Source organism: Chiloscyllium punctatum, chromosome 6 (assembly GCF_047496795.1).
Source record: "Chiloscyllium punctatum isolate Juve2018m chromosome 6, sChiPun1.3, whole genome shotgun sequence".
NCBI lineage: Eukaryota > Metazoa > Chordata > Chondrichthyes > Orectolobiformes > Hemiscylliidae > Chiloscyllium > Chiloscyllium punctatum.
In genome coordinates, this window is record NC_092744.1 from 35,249,486 (window position 1) to 35,268,631 (window position 19,146).

General features: G+C 40.1%; 1 protein-coding gene across 7 annotated transcripts in view; it reads right to left on the bottom strand.

The window, feature by feature from the left end:
* The window catches only part of abcc5 (ATP-binding cassette, sub-family C (CFTR/MRP), member 5), a 130,395-nt gene that overhangs the window by 58,984 nt on the left and 52,265 nt on the right, over positions 1-19,146 (bottom strand). For 6 of the 7 annotated variants that reach the window (XM_072572419.1, XM_072572421.1, XM_072572420.1 and 3 more), the window contains exons 13-16: positions 16,110-16,234; positions 9,825-9,897; positions 2,103-2,306; positions 508-651 (exon numbers count right to left, since the gene is read on the bottom strand). In XM_072572419.1, the coding sequence (XP_072428520.1) occupies positions 508-651; positions 2,103-2,306; positions 9,825-9,897; positions 16,110-16,234 (546 nt within the window). Of the gene's footprint in view, positions 1-507; positions 652-2,102; positions 2,307-9,824; positions 9,898-16,109; positions 16,235-19,146 lie in introns of those variants that run through there. The other variant, XM_072572425.1, reaches the window with a different exon arrangement.

The window sequence follows — 19,146 nt, forward strand, 5'->3', positions numbered from 1 at the left end:
TTTTCACCATGTATTTTGGTGCTGATTCTAAAAACACGCGTCTTTAGTGTTTTCCTATTTTCCTTCTATATCCAGTGCTTCATTTTCACACTGTTTGCCATATTATGGACTGCAATTAGGACCAGTTAAAAAGTGATTTTTGACCTCCATGAAGCTTTGGTAGAAGCATGGTAGGAGACATTCTTTAAAATACCAATTGAATACTTGCCAAGGTCTCATTTTAAATGTTTGCTAATCATTTTCATTTTGAAACGTTATCTTTTACTCTCACATGTCTCAAGAACCTGAGCCTATAATTAGTTGTCTGAATGGATTACATATTACCATTGTTTGCTCTGTGATAATACTCCAAATAATCAAATGTGTATAGTTCAGATCATTCACAACATAATCTTTCAACAATGTTTCTTTAGAGCCTAAAGACTACCCATTACTTCAACAAATAACAGATCAAAATCTAAAGACCTTATACATGAAATGCATATCCATACACAGAAATAAATTCACCTCAACATGTGGAGTATCTCCCAGTTGTAGATTGTTGAACATTGCAGCATAATCACCATTCAAAATCATTAATTCTTCATGAGACCCTCTCTCAGTTATACAGCCATCCTTCATCAGCAACACTTCATCACAGTCTACCAGATACTGCTCAAGTTAGAGAGACAATCAATTAATTCCTAATGCAGCTTTACAACGTAGACATTTTTGATGAACTACAGGTTTGTTCAACTTTTTGCACTTTAGTTTATGACCAAATTTAGTTAACAATACAGGCCTGCTTTTACTACATTAATAATTAAATTCTATTTATGCATTTTCAAAAATAAATCCTATTTTTCAAGACCACAAAACAAAGCAACCTACTGGCTTGCTATATTTATAAATTAGCCCCTGCGGACTCCAAATGGTCATCATATCCTGTTTTCCCTGTTCACCATATCCATCATGATCAAATGTTTTTACCCATCTCAGTTCCACTACAATAATTAAAGGTTTGTCTTAAAATACTTGTTTTCTGATTGAAATTTAATGTTTTGAATCTTAAACTACTTTAAACTAATTATAGTAAATAACATTTCTTTGAATCATCTTCATTCTTTAAATTAATTTTGACTGTGGTATGAATTTCGGATTTGTCTTCTCAGTTGCCTTTGACACTTGCACTCAAATGCGAAAAACTGCACTCTCAGCAGTCAACTTCATTTGGAACAATCCTAGAAGTACTTATCCAGAACACATCACAATAGTATGATAATAGAGCTGAAATGAATCAGCACAATCATTACAGTGAGCAATGAAGTTGGTCAACAAGGCTTAAAAGTATTCCTCTGGTACTTTAACTCTCCCATTGCTCCTTGTTCTTCTAATCTCTATATACAAACATGAAAGTACAACTTAACTTAAAGAATGGAACACCAAATCAATTGCCTACATTTCAAGTGAGCTCATAGAAATTGTTTTTTTTCAATCTGGACTGTCAAGGCAAAATTGAAATGCCCAATAAAAACATGCAGAATACTCCAAGCCACTACCCTGCAAATATTGGCAAGTACAACCTGACATTTAGTGGCCAAAGAGTTAGGCTCGAAGTGAGTTAAGTTCCAGATGCACTTCACCAGTCAATTATCCGAGTGCTTCTTAACTGGTTGTCTCTCAAGTAAATTAATTATTAACAGTAGATAAAATTTCATTTCAGTAGCAAACTTTTTCCAAGAGGTCCCCAAATGTTAGATATTACAGATTATTTTGGTGCACAGTAAGGTTTATTATATTTGCAAGTTTGAGTAACAATTTAAAAGAAAACTCCAATTTATCCCAGTAAAGCTTAATTCTAATAATTTCTTTATTCTACAACTATTGAGATTTATACAGGTTGCAATCACAGTGAAACATCTCCTGCACTGTTGGAGATGTTAATGTTGAAAAGGGCTGTGAATGAGAAAAAAATAATTGGACTCCCTAGCAGTCTCAAAGAAAATCATATTTTATCAAAAATAAAAATCATGAAAGGAATTTTAGTTCTTATTTTGCTTGTCTACTTCAAAGATTTTTTCTGTTCCATAATAACACAAGTTCCTTTATTCATGACATGTTACCTGGAGTTGATGGGTGATAAAGAGAACAGTCTTCCATTTCAGCTGCTTTTTAATTGCATTGTTAAAGATGTGGTTTCCTACATGAGCATCCAATGCACTGAGAGGATCATCCAAAATATAAATGCTTCTGTCACTGTACAAAGCACGTGCCAAACTGATTCTCTGTCGTTGTCCTCCACTCAAATTAGCTCCATGTTCTCCCACCTATAAACCAAACAAACAGAAGAATAATTCTGGCTCCAATTCTAAATCAGGTTCAAATTCAAGTTCAATTACTTCTATTTTGAATAAAATAATATACAAGCAATTTTTTTAAAGTATTTAGTCCTTTTGCAATTTCACTATATCTAAAGGTGAAAACTTCATTTTAGATATAGAGCTGAAAAGGTCAATTAAAACAACGAAACACTTCCATATTTCTTGAAATTTATTTTATATTCTTAATTTGTAAGTCAACATGTGAAAGAGAAGAAAACTTTGTTTATGTAACACTTTTCAAACCTCAGGATTTAAAAATCAATTAAATACTTTTGCGATATTGTCATTATAAGGAACTCAATAAGAACTTTCAATTCATTTATTAACTTTTTTAGACAATAGGACTGATGCAGGTAGTAATGTAGTAATATTACCAAGATACTCTGACATCTCCAAATAACTGAAGGCCTAATGGGAGGTGATTTCTAATAAGTTTGGAATCCACTCAGGCTTTAAATGATAGAGCAACTGGGTGTTGCCTTGCAGGCAAGAGAAACATTGTGCTCTCATAGAGCAAAGGAACACCATCACCTCAGAAAAACAATATCTTAAGTGTGCACATGTAGCAGCTTATTTGCAAAAACAAAGATGTTACAGAAGAAAAACAAAATATTTATAAGCTGTTTAATCTACCTTCATTTTCCATGCAACATAGAAGGGCAAAATCGTAATTCCAGAAGATGCTCAAAAATCTTACAGCTTTTTAAAACCAAATGTAATCTATGTACTGCAATGAAATCAAAAGTTATTTTTTTCCAATGAGGACTCATTCTTGTATATATCAACTAGAAGTTGACTGAAATATAGCAAAGCATTTACTAAGAAATAGCTCAAATGATCCTCAACGTGTCCCATAGTCTTCTTTCTGAAAGTCTGAATTGTGCAAAGAATGACAATAGGACAATTTCTTCATCCAGATGCAACTTGGGAAGAAGGGTCCAAAAGTTGGAACAAATCCAAAGGATTGTAGTTAGAGGACTGACTGGGTACAGTTTTCATAAAGCTTGTTTCAATGAGACAGGAATGGAAAACATCTAGCAATCCAAACATAAGTAGAATCATAAAATAATATAGGACAGAGACAGGCTATTGTCCCCATCTGGTCTGCTTCAGGTCATTCAAAGAGCTATCCAATTAGTCACACTTCCCTGCCCATTCCTCTTTGGCCTATGAATTTTATCTCTTCAATTATTTATCCAATTCATGATTGAAGGTTTGTACTAGAACTGCTTGCACCACTGTCATGTGATAGATTTTCGATAATGATTTCCTCCTTACATCATCATCGGTTCTTCTGAATACCTGTGTGTAGTTTTAATGTTCCCCTGCAACTGGAAAAGGCGTTTCTCCACCAAAGTGATAATTTTGGATACACCTATTATATCGCTGCATAACATTCTCTGCTTCAAGGAAAATATAACTGAAGCCCCACATCCCTGCTACACTTCCAGTAAATCTCCTAAGAACTAAGAAATAGGAGCTGATGTAAACCATACACGTTCACGAAGACTGCTATGCCAATTCAATAAAATTCTAGCTGATCTTTTGCATCAACTCCATTTTCCTATGCTCTCAGATTCTCAGAGACCAAAAACACACTGGCTGACTCAGCTCTAAATATATTCAATGATGGAGTTGAGCCCATAGTCCTGCATAGTTGAAGCATTACTTTCTTATTCTTGCATTTCAATCACTTGTAACAAATTTCAATGCGCCACTTGCCTTCATGATTGCTTGTTGAACCTACGTGGTAACTCATCTTTTATGCAAGTATACCAAGTTCCATTATACCTCAATATTTACAATTTCTGGCTTTTAAAAAAAGAATCTATCCTATATTTAGTGAATAGCCTCACAGTTTCCATATTATACTCCATCTGTTATCCAGGTACCCAGTCAATTAATCTTACTTTATTTATTTTAGCTTCCTTCTGAAGAGCACTTAAACAGTGACCCAGGGAGGAATAGCAGGAGCTCTTCCAAACTTTTTCATTTCCTTTCTGACTACAGGAGAGATACTGGAGGACTGAAGGACAGCTAATGTAATACCAGTGTTCAGGGGAACAAGGAATAAGCTGTGAAACTAAAGGGTAATCTTGGTGATGGGGAGACTTTTGGAAGCAATTCTGAGGGACAGAATTCATCTGCATTTGGAGATGCCACGGATTAATCAAGAACACTCCGCATGGTTTTGTCTAGGGGAGTCACGTCTGACCAACTAGATTGAATTTTTCAAGAGGTGACCAGGTGTGTAGATGAGGGCAACGCTTTCGATGCAATGTATCTGGACTTCAGCAAGGCCCCATATGGGAGACTGACAGCAAAGGTAGAAGCCCACGGGATCTAAGAAATTTGGCAAATTGGATCCACAATTGGCTGAGTTGAAGGAAGAAGAGGGTGATGGGTAAAGGTTGTTTTTATGACTGGTCATCTATATCCCACAGGTGTTAATGTTGGGGCCCTTGCTGTTTGCGGCTTATATGAATGACTTAAACTTGAATGTAGAAGAGTTGATCGTAAGTCACAGAAAATACAAAAATTGATAGGGTGGTAAATAATGAGTTAAGAGTGCTGTGCTGGAGAAGTACAGCAGGTCAGGCAGTATCCCAGAAGCAGGAAAATCGGGCAAAAGCCTTTCATCAGGAATGAGGCTGGGAGCCTAAGAGGTGGTGAGATAAATGGGAAGGGGTGGGGGTGGGGGAAGGTAGCTGAGAATGCAATAGGTGGATGGAGGTGGGGGTAAAGGTGATAGGTCGGAGGAGAGGGTGGAGCAGATTGATGGGAGGAGGATGAACAGATGGGATAGGTCATGAGGATGGCGCTGAGCCAGAAGGTTTGATCTGCGGTAAGGTTGGGGGAGGGGAAATGAGGAAACTGATAAAATCCACATTGATGCCATGGGGTTGGAGGGTCCCGAAGCAGACGATGAGGCATTTTCCTCCAGGCATCAGGTGGTAAGGGAGTGGCAGTGGAGGAGGCCCAGGGTCTGCATGTCCTCAGCAGACTGGGCGGGGGAGATGAAGGGTTTGGTTATTGGGGCAGTGGGATTGATTGGTGCGGGTGTCCCGGAAATGTTCTCTTAAGCACTCTGCGATTGGCATCCTGTCTCCCCTATGTAGGGGAGACCGTGTTGGGAGCAACTGATACAGTAAAATGACAGTGTGGAAGTGCAAGTGAAACTTCGATGGATGTGGAAGGCTCCTTTGGCAGAGGTGAGGGGGAAGGTGTGGGCGCAGGATTTGTAATTCCTGTGGTGGCAGGGGATGGTGTTGGACTCCTCAGATGTTGCCTGACCTGCTGTGCTTTTCAGGAACCACACTCTTGACTCCTATCTCCAGCATCTGTAGTCCTCATTCCACCTGGTAAATAGTGAGGACAGCCACAGATTACAGGAGGATATAAATGACCAGATGGACTGATCAGTGCCAATTAAATTCAATTTTGATAAATGTGAAGTCATGAACTTGGGCAGGATAAACAATGCAAAGGAGTACATGATGAATAGTTGGATTCTGGGAAGCCCTGAGGATCTCCTATGTGTGTACACCAGCTCCTTATGGTATCAGGACAGGTGCATAAAGGGGTTAAGAAGGCATATGGTATACTTTCCTTTGTTAGCTGAGGCACAGAGTTTATGAGCATGGTGGTTATGCTGGAATGATATAAAACATTTAATAGGCCACAACTAGAATACTGTAAGTAGCTCCGGAATCTGCATGATAGAAAGGATGTGATTCCACTGGAAAGGGTGCAGAGGAGGTTTACCAGCAAGTTGCCTGGGCTGAAGAGTTTCAGTTATGAACAGAGACTGGACAGGTTGAGGTTCTTTTCTTTAGAGCAAAGCGACGAGAGAGGTCATGATTCACATGTATAAAATTTTGAAGGGTATAAACAAGTCTGTCAACTATCTACAAGACACAAAAGCGTAATGGAATACTCCCTGCTTGCTTGGATGACTGAAACTCCAACATAACACAAGAAGGTCGATATCATCCAGAACAAAGCAGCCCGCTTGCTTGGCATTTCACTTAATGTCTTCAATATTCATTCCCTCCACCAGTGATAGAGTAAATATAATCTACAAGATGCAATTCAATGACTCTCTATCTTCATAAGACCCCATTTACATCTTCAGGTAGACATCAAAGAATCCAATGGTACTACCCAAAAAATAGCAAAGTCTGCTCCTATGTCATATTCAGTAACTTTCTCACAAAAAAAAAGTCTTTCAATTGATAGAAACACAATAGTCAGTCATACTTGCCTGTATAATATGATTGTTTTAAAAAAGGTCTCAATTGCGATGTGCCTTTGGCTATGACGATCCATATATATATGGATTGTTTGTATGAATTAACTGATGATGCTCGGGATCTGAACAAATACTCTTTTAAAAATCAGACCACCAAATGTAGTATGTTTGTGTTTTCTTGCAACATTTGAGCCTGCCAAATCAGACAAGGCAAGCAATCCAAGTAAGCAATAAAATTCTGACCCTGTTTACACAAGCATAAACAAATACAAATAAAAAAAATTAAGTCACAAAGAAATACTGAAACATAGAAACTAGGAGCAGGAGTACGCCATAGTAAGCTTTCAAGCATGGTCTACCATTCGATATGATCATAGCTGATGCTCCATCTCAACCCCTATGCCCGCTTCTCTTGACTAGATGTCTTTAATGTCTAAACAAAAAGTCTCTTGAAAAGGCTCAACAGTTCGGCCTCCACAGCCTCTGTGGTAGCAAATTCCACAGATTGACCACCCTTTAAGGAACGTGTAAGGGAGGAAAGCTTAAGAGATGTATGGACAGAATTCTCGGCCACGAATGGTAGAGCAATTATAATTAGGAATACACAAAAAACCGTTATTCGAGGAGGGCAAATTTTCGAAACAGTTATGCGTTAGAAAGAGATTACAGAGCTAAGGACAGGAAAGGCCACAATTTGTACACTTTGAAGAATAAGAATTTTGAAGTCAAGACGTTGCTTGTCAGGAGCCAAGGAAGGTCAGCAAGGACTGAGGTTCAGGAGAACTAGACTTAGTGCAAGTTATCATCACATCGGTAGGAGAGTTATGGATATTTTTAAAATCCACTAATGGTATATGTGTATTCCTGGCTGGGCCAGCATTCAAGATTTATTCCTAGCTGTCCTTGAAAAGGTGGTGATGAGCTGTCTCCTTGAACCACTGCAAACCACTTGGTTTAGATAAGCCCACAATATCACTGCTGAGAGAATTCCAGCATTGTGACCCAGCAACACTAAAGGAACGGCAATAAATTTCCAAGTCTGGACGGCAAGCGGTTTAGGGGGCAAGTTGCATTTGGTGGCATTCCCATGCATCTGCTACCCTTGTCCTTCTAGATGATGTGGTCATGGGTTTGGTAGGTGTAGTTTAAGGAGCCTTGTTGAATTTCTGCTTAGCATCTTGTAGATGGTGCACACTGCTGCAACTGAGCATCAGTGGAGGGAGTGGATGTTTGTGGATATGGGGCCAATCAAGCACACTACTTTGTCATGGAGGGTGTTGTAATTCTTGTATTGTTGGAACTGCACTCATCCAAATAACTGGGGCGTATTCCATCATACACCTGACATGCTTTGTCAATGATGGACAGGCTTCAGGGAAATTGGGACATGAGTTACTTGTTGCAAGATTCCTAGCTTCTGACTTGCACTTGCAGCCACAGTACTTATATGACCAGCTTAGTTAATTTTCTGGTCAACGGTAACTCACAAGATGTTGATACTGGAGTATTCAGTAATGGTGATACCACTGAATGTTAAAGTGTGATGGTTAGATCTTCTCTTGTTGGAAATGGTCATTGCCTGGCACATGTATGGCATGAATGGTACTTGCTACTTGTCGACCAAAGCCTGCTATTATCTAGATCTTGTTGTATTTAGGCATGAGGACTATTAGGCAGTATCTGAGGAGTCATGAATAGTGCTGAAAATTGTACAGTCATCAGCGAACATGCCTTATGATTGAGCAAAGATCATTGGTGAAGTAGCTGAAGACAGTTGGGCCTAGGACACAACCCTTGGGAACTCCTGCAGAGATATACAGGAATTAAGATGACTGATCTCTAACCACCAGAACCACTTTACTTTGTGGCAGGTATGACTCCAACCACAAGAGAGTTTTCCCTTGATTCTCAATGACTCCACTTTTGCCAGAGCTCTTTGATGGCATTCTTGGTCAAATTTAGCCTTGATATCAAGGGCAGTCATTCTCACCTCACCTCTGGAATTCAGCTCTTTTGTCAATGTTTGAACCAAGCTGTAATGAGGTCAGGAGTTGAGTAGCCCCAGTGGGACCCAAACCAGTCATCACTGAGCAGGTTATTGCTTAGCACTGTTGATGACACCTTCCATTACTTTACTGATGGTCAAGAGTAGACAGATGGGATAGTAGTGATTTTTGAGAATTTGGAGACTGGACGCTAGTTGGCCTGGTTAAATTTGTCCTGCTTTTTATGTACAGACATACTTGGGAAATTTTCCATATTGTCTGGTAGATGCTAGTGTTGTAAATGTATTGGAACAGCATGGCGAGAGACATGACATGTTCTGGATCACATGTCTTCAGTACTATTACCAGATTACTGTCAGGGCTCAGAGCCTTTGCAGTGTGCAGTGACTCCAACCATTTCTTGATAATGACATGGAATGAATCAAATTGGCTGAAGACCGGCATCTGTGTTGCTGGGTTCCTCTGGAGGAAGTCGAGATAGATAATCAATCGGCACCTCTGACTGAAGATTGTTGCGAATGCTTCAGTCTTAGCTTGCACTGATATGGTGAGTTCATCTATTATTGGAGATGGGTATGTTTCTGGAGCATACTCGAGTGCGCTACTTAATTTCCCATGCCCATTCATGTCTAGATGTGGCATGGACTGCACAGCATAGACCTGATCCATTGGTTGTGGAATTGCTTAGCTCTATCACTTGCCACTTATGCTGCTTATAAGGCACATATAGCCTGCTTTGTAGCTTCACCAGGTTGACACCACATTTTTAGGTATGCATGCTCCTGGTATGCCTTTACTGAACAAGGGGTTGGTCTGCTGGCTTGATGGTAATCGTTGAGTGGGGGATATACTAGGCCAAGAGGTTACAAATTGCGTTGGAGTACAATTTGGCTGCTGGTGATGGCTTACAACAACTCATGAATGCCCAGTCTTGAGTTGCTAGATTTGATCACCGTCTATCCCATTTAGCATGATTGATAGCACCAAACAACATGAAGGGAAGGTGGGACTTGGTCTCCACACTGATTTGTGTGGTGGTCACTCCTACTATACTGTCATGGACAGATGTATTAATAGCAGACAGCAGCTGAGGATGAGCGCAAGTTTTCACAAAATTAATACATTTTACAAAATATGAGATAATGAATCATCTCACTAAATTAGGAGTTAAACATAGCTAGACTAGAAACATTGTACTTTTCATACCTCTGTCATATCCCCATTGGGCAATATTGCAAGATCCGGTCTCAGGCAGCAGGCAGTAAGTACACTGTTGTATCTAGGTTGAAGGACAGAGTTAGTTTCGTGTCACTCAAAAAATAAGGTTCAGTCAAAAACAAGCACTGGTCAAAAATCAAATTCTGATTTTCAGAAATGATTTATGGACTAAACCTTACTTTTTTGGGCAAAGTGCAAGTTGCATCAAATGTTTGTTTGAGATTCTCACCAGGAGGCCCAGTGAGATTTTTTTTGCTATATCTTGCCAAATAACCTCATTAACTATATGCTCCAAGTCGTCCACTTCCAAAGCTATTGCTATTAGGACCAAAAGTGGATGCCACAACATAAGGTTGCCATGCTAGTTAGTGTAGTCTCAGCTACCTGGAAGAATTCCACTCACTTCAGGAGGAAAGCTAATGTCTTTCTTCATTCTGTTATCTTAGAATCCCTGCAGTGTGGAAACAGGCCCTTTGGCCTAACAATTCCACACAGACCATCTGAAGAGTAACCCACCCAGACCCAATGCCTTATCCTATTACTCTACATTTACCCCTGACCTACACATCCCTGAATACTATGCATGGCCATTTCACCTAAACTGCACGACTTTGGATTGTGGGAGGAAACTGGAGCAAACCCATGCAGATACAGGGAGAATGTGCAAACTCCACACAGACAGTCGCCCGAGGCTGGAATCGAACCCGGATCCCTGGCACTGTGAGGCAACAGTGTTAACCACTGAGCCACCATGCCACCTTGTTAGCATTTTCCACTGAGGCCACAAACTCACTACATCTCCACTGCTGCCCCCACTAAGGCTCATGCTCTATCACTCTCATTATTGCCTGTAACATCTCCCCTCACTCTTTGTCACCCAACACAACCCAATACCACTAACCCTGCATGCCCACTGCACTGCCTACTCACTCACTCAGGACACCTCTCTAACTGCACCAAAGTAACAGCACTGTCACTCACTTTCATCTCCTTTAATACCTTCCTCTCTCTCATTCCAGGAGGAAAGCAGGGCAGAAAGAACCAAGACAAGCAGTTCTGACATTTGGCTGCTCACCTTTTATGTGGAAAGAATCTTGGTTTTGAATGCCTTGAGCAGCTGAATTACCATGTCCAAACTCTAGGACTAGTATCAGAGGCTGCCTTGACTTACTGTGCTTACTGTGTTGGAACCCCTGAATGAAGGCTATTTCCTTTGGCTTGACTGAAGCTTGCTGGCAATCATGACAAACTTCATGACAAACTTTGTGTCTGTGCTAAATGGCAAGGCAGGACAAAAATACTATCAGCCTGGTAAGCACTAGCTGACAGTGTACATCTTGCAAATGCAAGGCTAAGGTTCTGCAAGGCAGAAATGTTGTGAACATCCAGGTAGGCTCAGAGCGAATAAACACTATGATAGAGTGAATACAGCTAATACATAAGTGGGGTACATGTCCGAGTGCATAGTATCCTGATAACAACACTACAATGATAGTTGTTGGTATACCTCAAGGTAAAACACTGAAAAAAACCCAGTAAGCTGGTATAGCAGGTAATAAGGAGGCAAATGGAATTTTGGCATTTTTTGGAAAAGGAATTCAGGATAAAAGTGTTGCTGAAACTGTATAAGGCATTAGTGAGTCTGCACCTTAAGTACTGTGGACAATTTTGGTCCCTGTATCTGAAGCGGGGGATTCAGTTGCTTTGGAGGCAATTCAGAGATGTTTAATCCCAGAAAGCAGGGTTTTGTCTTTTTTGAAGAGATTTTGAACAGTTTAGGCCTATACTATCTAGAGTTTATAAGAATGAGAGGAGATCTAATCTATCTAAGATGCTAAAGGGGATTGACAAAGTAAAAAGTAAAGTAGTCCTAAAGTGGGGCAATTTAGATCAAGAGGTCACAGTTTTAGGATTAGAGTAGTAGACTTAACACAGAGATAAAGAAAAATACTTCTCTTAAAGGATCTTGAAGGTTAGATTAGATTAGATTAGATTCCCTACAGTATGGAAAGAGGCCATTCAGCCCAACAACTCCATACCGACCCTCCGAAGAGTAACCAACCCAGACACATTCCCTACTCTATACTTACTCCTGACTAATGCACCTAGCACTATGGGCAATTTAGCATGACCAATTCACCTAACCTGCACATCTTTGGATTGGGAGGAACCGGAGCACCCGGAGGAAACCCACGCAGCCAGTTGCCCGAGGCAGGAATCAAACCTGGGTCCCTGGTGCTGTGAGGCAGCAGTGCTAGCCACTGAGCCACTGTGCCGCTCATAAATCTGAGGAATTCACTATCCATTACAGTTGTGCCAGTTAATTTAAGGAGATAGATATATTTTTAATTAGTTGTGGGTTGAAGGGTTATGGAGAGCTGGCAGGAAAATGAAGTTAAGGGCAAGATCACATCAGCCATGATCCTAAAATTGCAATACGCTTGGGAGCTAAATTGCCTACCCCTTTATATTCTTTTGAAGTGCAGAAGCACCCTGTATTTGGATCAGGAATGTGCCATCAGGGTTCTTACAGGCTGCCACATGGCAGATGCTAATATTTGTAAATGTGAGGCACATATGTCTTCAAATGTTAGAAGCCAGTGTCCAACACATAAGCTCTTTGGAGCCAGAGGCACTACTCTAATTTCATGTTGAAATTCTAACATCTAGCTTGCTTGGGATGTTTGGTAAGATGGAACACTGAATTTATTGTGCCATTAATAAGGTATTTAGCAAAAGCATAAAACTTGAGTGAGATGCTCCTGACAGCAAGATAAACCTCGATGGACTTCGCATCTGACTCTTCCACAAACCACACCAACGTTCACATTACCCAGATGCCTAAAACTTTCTGTCCCATTCTTTAACAAGACCACTAACAAACTGCATCAAATATTGCAAGATCAGTGTTGGGTGTAGTAAGGCAGAGAAGATGTTGGCAAAGTCTGCAGGATTACCTGTAAGGTCGACAGGGAAAGAAAATGGGATAGTTGAAATTGTTGTATGTAAGGATGGATTTACAGTTGGGGTTTGGAGTGATATTGGCCAGGTGGTGGCGGGTGGGACTAGATTGGGTTGGGATATCTGGTCGGCATGGACAGGTTAGACTGTTTCCGTGCTGTACATCTCTATGACTCTCTGACTCAAGCGCCTTTCCTGAGTCTTCATGTCTCATCCTAACATACACCTTCTTCTTCCTCTTGACAAGAGATTTAATTTCTTTAGTAAACCACAGCTCCCTCGCTCGACCACTTCCTCCCTGCCTGACCGTTCTTATGTTTCTAAACAAAAACTGCGTTATGCTAATCAATAGCCTCAAAGTTACAATCTGAGTAAAATCCATCTGTTCAGAGATTTTCTGTCACATCTTTGAAGCAGGTGGAGCTTGAACCCGGGTCTTCTGGTGACACGATCACTGTGCCTCAAAAGTCCCTCAAGTTACAATCTATGATTGATTTCTAAATTCATTTCGGCCCAAGCTCAGATACCTTCTCACATTGTGTCTATTTGTGTCGTCCCAGTCACTTGCACATGTGTTCCAATTTTTAAAAATTTCATCAACTTTCTACTTATTAGCTAGCTATCTAGTTTTGCCTTATCATCAAATTGATCAAGAATAGTTGCACCCTTTTTTTCATAGTATGCATAAATACCATGAGCACAAAGTTCTACATGATATTTCAGAGACTACTAATTATTAAGTTCCTCCCCAGATAAAGCATCAAACACTTATCGATAACCTTTCTTGTCTGTTAAACCAATGTTCATGATTCCACAAATCTCAACATTCCTTATTAGCCCTACTAGCATAGTTTTAGTAATTGCTGTTTAAGATATCAAGTAATCAAATTTACTGAATTATGAATCCAGAAGCCTGAATATCTAGTCCAGAGTTCAAATCCTACCATGACAACTGGGGAATCCAAATTCAATTAACTGAAATACAACATAAAAATGCAGATTAGTTGTTAAGACCCCATCTGGTTTACTGATGATCTTGAGGGAAGGAAATCTGTCACCTGTGTTTGATCTGGCCTATATGCTATCAAAGACTCAAAGCTGTGTGGTCAACTCTTAGCTACTTTCCAAAATGGCCACACAACCAATCCAATATTGTCTTCAGTAAATGCCTAGGTTCCATTTTCTGAACTGCAACTGGAAATAGGTAATTAGTATTGGCTATACCAGCTACCCACATCACATTAATTAAGAAATCACATTAATGAAGAAATGTCTTCAAAGAATTTCAGTAAGCTAAGCGATGATTTAGATTAATCGCAAAATTAATTTGTTCTCTTTAATTCTTTGTTTCAATCATCATTATGGAATGTTTGCAGTTCCATTGGGTTGGTTTAAGCAAGTTAAAAGAAATAATGAATTAAAAGGACAATTGCTTCTCATCTGCTTTATGCTTAAATCTTGTTGATGCCGGATTAAAATTATTGTCCAGTTATTAAATGAAAACAATGAAAATCAACATTTTGCCATTGTAATTTGTTTTATATAAACGTTCCAAGAGATTAGAGAGTGCAGAAACAAAGGGGGATTGCAGCATATGTGCAAGGTTATTGAAGGTGGAAGAGCAGGTTGAGAACATAATTAACAAAGCATGCAGAAAACTGGGAATTTGTAAACAAAGGCACTGAGTACAAAAACAAGGAAATTACAGTAAAACTGTACAAAACACTGGTTTAGCCTTAGCTGAAACACTGGGTCTTTAGGAAGGATGTGAAAGCATTAAAGAGGGTACAGAAAGGGTTGACAAGAATAATTCCAAGGGCAAGGAACCTAAGTTACATGAACAGATTTAAGCAGCTGGACTGCTCTCTTTTGAAATAAGATGAAGTTGGGGTTTGTTTTTTTTGGGGGGAAGAAGCAACTTGAGAGGAGAACAGTGGAAGGAGGTGTGACTAGATAACTGGATAGTTTAGAGACAAAACACAAAAGCTCAAGATGAGTGAACAAAAGTGAATGACTTCAGGAGTAGGAGGTAGGAAGTAGGAAGTAGGCTCAGGTCTAAGGCAGCAGTAAAAATACACACGTTTGAGTATGGAGGTAGGTCAGATTACACAGGCATGTCAAAAATTGGAAGAGATACATTATGGTTATCATGGTAGATTACGATAAGAGATAATCCAAAGTCAAAGGTAGAGATCCATGAAAGAATTAAGTTCATGGGTGGAGTCAGAGCGCTGATGAATGTTCAGATTTGGAGACAGTTATGGAGACCAAATTAGTCCAGAAACAATTTGAAGTGTGGGTTTAAGCAAGTGCACTGGTCAAGGTTTTGCTATTGACAATGGACAAGAGAGGAGGTCTGAAGAATGGACACTGAAGAAACATAGATTGATTCAGGGTTTCAGGAGGTGCAAACAATGGGCTCAATGTTAAGTAATGCTCATCAAAGATGCAGAATACTGACAGAGGTGACTAGAGCTAGCAATGATTGGAGGCTCTCTGTACACGAGTACACCCTTTATCCATTTGTTTTGGGGAAGTCTAGTGATTTTGCAATGTCAATTTAAAAGCCTGGAATTTCTGTGTTCTTGTTTGTAATTTCTGTGGCTTGGAGGAGATTATTTTCCATACCTATGTGGAATGTGTGAAGACACAGTCATTTCCATTATCTGGGGAGCCTGCTCTCAATTTCTGGCTGCAGTAAAAAGGAGAGGACTAGAGTGCAATATTTGCACAGGAAAGTCAATTGTATCTAATTAACTAAAAGCCCAATGAAGATCTGTTTTTGTCATTATACAGTTTTTTCAATGGAGCCTCTTTCATGAGAGACACTTAGCCTCTCACAACCTTCTGGTTGGCTCAAAAGAGTGTGAAAACCTGCTCGCTTTTTGCCTAAAGGAGACTGGAATAAGCCAGTGGCTCTGGCATGGATGGAGAATACATACAAACTAAGAAGTATAAATTCAGCATCATGCCCAAATATTTTATTGTTGAGATTTCTAGCCTTACTTCTTTTTTATTTGGAATGAAAGTTATGCATCAATTTACAAATTCAGTAAAATGCTTCACTGACAGCAATTGTTAAAATGTTTTTCAATTATTAATGTTCAAGAAAACCCTGAAGTCAAACTACCTTATGATTAGTATTTTCAAAGCTGTAACAGCTGTATAGTTCATAAAATCCTGCGCTATTCAGATGAATCCCTTCGCCATTACAGCTGCACATATTTTCTTCATCGAAGCAATTCATTGACAATACTGCACTCGGAATACTTGCATATTTTACCAATAAATTCTTAGTTTTTAAATTCTCACCTTTCTTCGTTGAATGCTTTGCTAAACACAATATTCTCTCTGACAGTGGCACTTCGAATCCATGCTTGCTGGGCAACGTAAGCAAAATCTCCATCAACTGCAATACTTCCTTCTATCAGGGTCATCTAGAATAAGCAAAAAGTCATTTTTTTTTGGCAGGGAGGAGAGGGGGACGGTCAAGCAGGGAAGGCACGTGAAAGAGCAAAACATGTACACTTTGTCATAACAATGTTTTCCATTTATTTTTGTCTCTTTTGCGTTTCTTTATACAAAACATGCAAATGAGCCGTCAAGAACAGAGAAAGATCTATTTCCATTTATCACATTTTCACTCATACCAGCCACATAGAGAGTGTCACTACCTGATGCCACAGCACTCTGTTCCAAACTATCTTAAGGATTTGAAGTGAGGCATAAACATTCTGTGCAATCCTAGGACAGTGACAAAAATCCTCTCACTAACCTCAGGTTATTTAATAAGTTGCCGAATTTACCACTTTCTTAACTACAATTAGAAATAGGCAATCAATATTGGGACACAATTTTAACCCAAAGAAAACTCACTCGGTTACACAGAATTAAACTAGGGCCAAAGAGCAGAAAGCCTAACTTAAGTTTCTTGAATATCACCCCACTTGAGATTAATTAGTAGAACTCGGAAACTACAGAACGTTCCTCTTACCTAACTTTAAACTGTTTGCTGCCAAAACTAAGAGATACATGATACTACTTTATCCTTGGAAGAGGGGTCCCTGCTGCTGACAGATAGTTTGCAAGACCACTACGTTGTTAAGAGAGCATATTAATTGCAGTGGTTGAAAAGATGAATCTTGTTTTCCTGACAAGGCATTTAACATGCATCTTTAGAAGATAAACTAACTAGATGGAACAACACTCTGCTGTTTTGAAAATGAAACCACAAAGTCCTTCAACTCCCCTCCCTGCCTAAAAGTCTAGCAGTGTTATTCACAATTCTCAAGTCCAGAATGACATTTCTGAACAAACATCATGCTTTTAAAGTTATCAACTGACTCCCAATCTCCAATTGTTCCATGCATACACTTGTCATTTGGGTGTTTATTCTCCTCTCTGTTATCTGTAATTAATTGAGTTTCACATGGAATCACGTTGGACAGAAGGGGGTTATTAAGCTCCTGTGTAGGTAAAGACACCACAGTCTGCGCAGACCACAGTTGCCTCTCTCCTTCGAGAGAGATGACTGGTGGTGCTTTAACCTGAGGGTCACCACGCCCAAGGCAAGAGGCGAGGTTGAGAGTGAGACTCATTTATGATTACCTCAGCTGGTGTGGGTATTGAATCCAAGCTATTGGCATCACTCTGTATCACAAACTAGCTGTCCAGCCATCTAAGCTAAATTGATCCCTGTATTGTGCAAAGGAGTTTGTTAAAACAGCTAAGTTGCAAGTCCCACTCCTTCTTCCTGTCTAGTCTTGCAAATGTTTCATTTTCAACTCCATTTTGGTCCTCTTTTGAAGCTTATCTTTGAATCTGCCATCAATGCATATCAATCTTGTGATTCAATTCAATTATCCAAATTAAATTCGCAGTTTATCTTCCCTGATTTTCTAAGTGTTTCCCCAAATTGTCTCCCTAAGCAGTTTTAAATGCCCTTAAAGTTGGCGAGTCTACTACTATTGCAGGCAGTGCATTCCACGTACCTACCACTCTTGGATAAAGAGACCACCTCTGACATCTGTCCTATATCTATTCATTCAATTTAAAGCTATGTCCCCTTGTGCTAGCCATCACCATTTAAGGAGAAAGGCTTTCAGTGTCCAATCTATCTAACCCCTTGATTATCTTACATGTCTCAATTAAGTCACCTCTCAACTTGCTTCTCTCGAATGAAAACAGCCTCAAGTCCCTCAGCCTTTCCTCGTAACACCTTCCCTCCATCCCAGGCAACAGCTTAATAAATCCCCTCTAAACCCTTTCCAAAGTTTCCACATCCTTCCTATAATGACTAGAACTATACACATTACTCCAAGCGCGGCCACACCAGAGTTTTGTACAGCTGCAGCATGATCTTGTGGCTCCAAAACTCAATCCCACTACCAATAAAAGCCAACACACTGTTTGCCTTCTTAACAACCAGATCAACCTGAGTAAAAACAATGACTGCAGATGCTGGAAACCAGATTCTGGATTAGTGGTGCTGGAAGAGCACTGCAGTTCAGGCAGCATCCGAGAGCAGTAAAATCGACGTTTTGGGCAAAAGCCCTTCATCAGGAATAAAGGCAGAGAGCCTGATGCATGGAGAGATAAGCTAGAGGAGGGTGGGGGTGGGGAGAAAGTAGCATCGAGTACAATAGGTGAATGGGGGAGGGGATGAAGGTGATAGGTCAGGGAGGAGGGTGGAGTGGATAGGTGTAAAAGAAGATAGGCAGGACATGGTTAAAGAGCTTCAGAGCAGAGGAAATGACCTGGGAGTTGCAGTGGGAGAGGGACTCCCTGAGATTCTTGTAGAGAGAGGAGGAAAACTTCTTCAAGGCAGGCATCCTTGCAAGAGGGTTCGCAGTAGGGTTAAAATCAACTAGGTAAAAACAATGACTGCAGATGCTGGAAACCAGATTCTGGATTAGTGGTGCTGGAAGAGCACAGCAGTTCAGGCAGCATCCAAGGAGCAGTAAAATCGATGTTTCGGACAAAAGCCCTTCATCAGGAATAAAGGCAGAGAGCCTGAAGCATGAAGAGATGAGCTAGAGGAGGATGGGGGTGAGGAGAAAGTAGCATCGAGTACAATAGGTGAGTGGGGGAGGGGATGAAGGTGATAGGTCAGGTAACCTGAGTGGCAACTTTCAGAGAACCATGTACATGGTTCCATGAAAGAATCAAGTGCACATCTGCACTTGCAAGGATCTTACATTAGCCCAGTAGTCTGCATTCCTGTTGCTCCTTCCAAAGTGAATCACCTCACACTTTTCCATATTAAACTCCATTTGCCAGCTGTCTGCCCAGCTCTGCAGCGGAGCTATGTCCCTCTGTAACCTGTAACATCCTTCAGCAATATCCACAA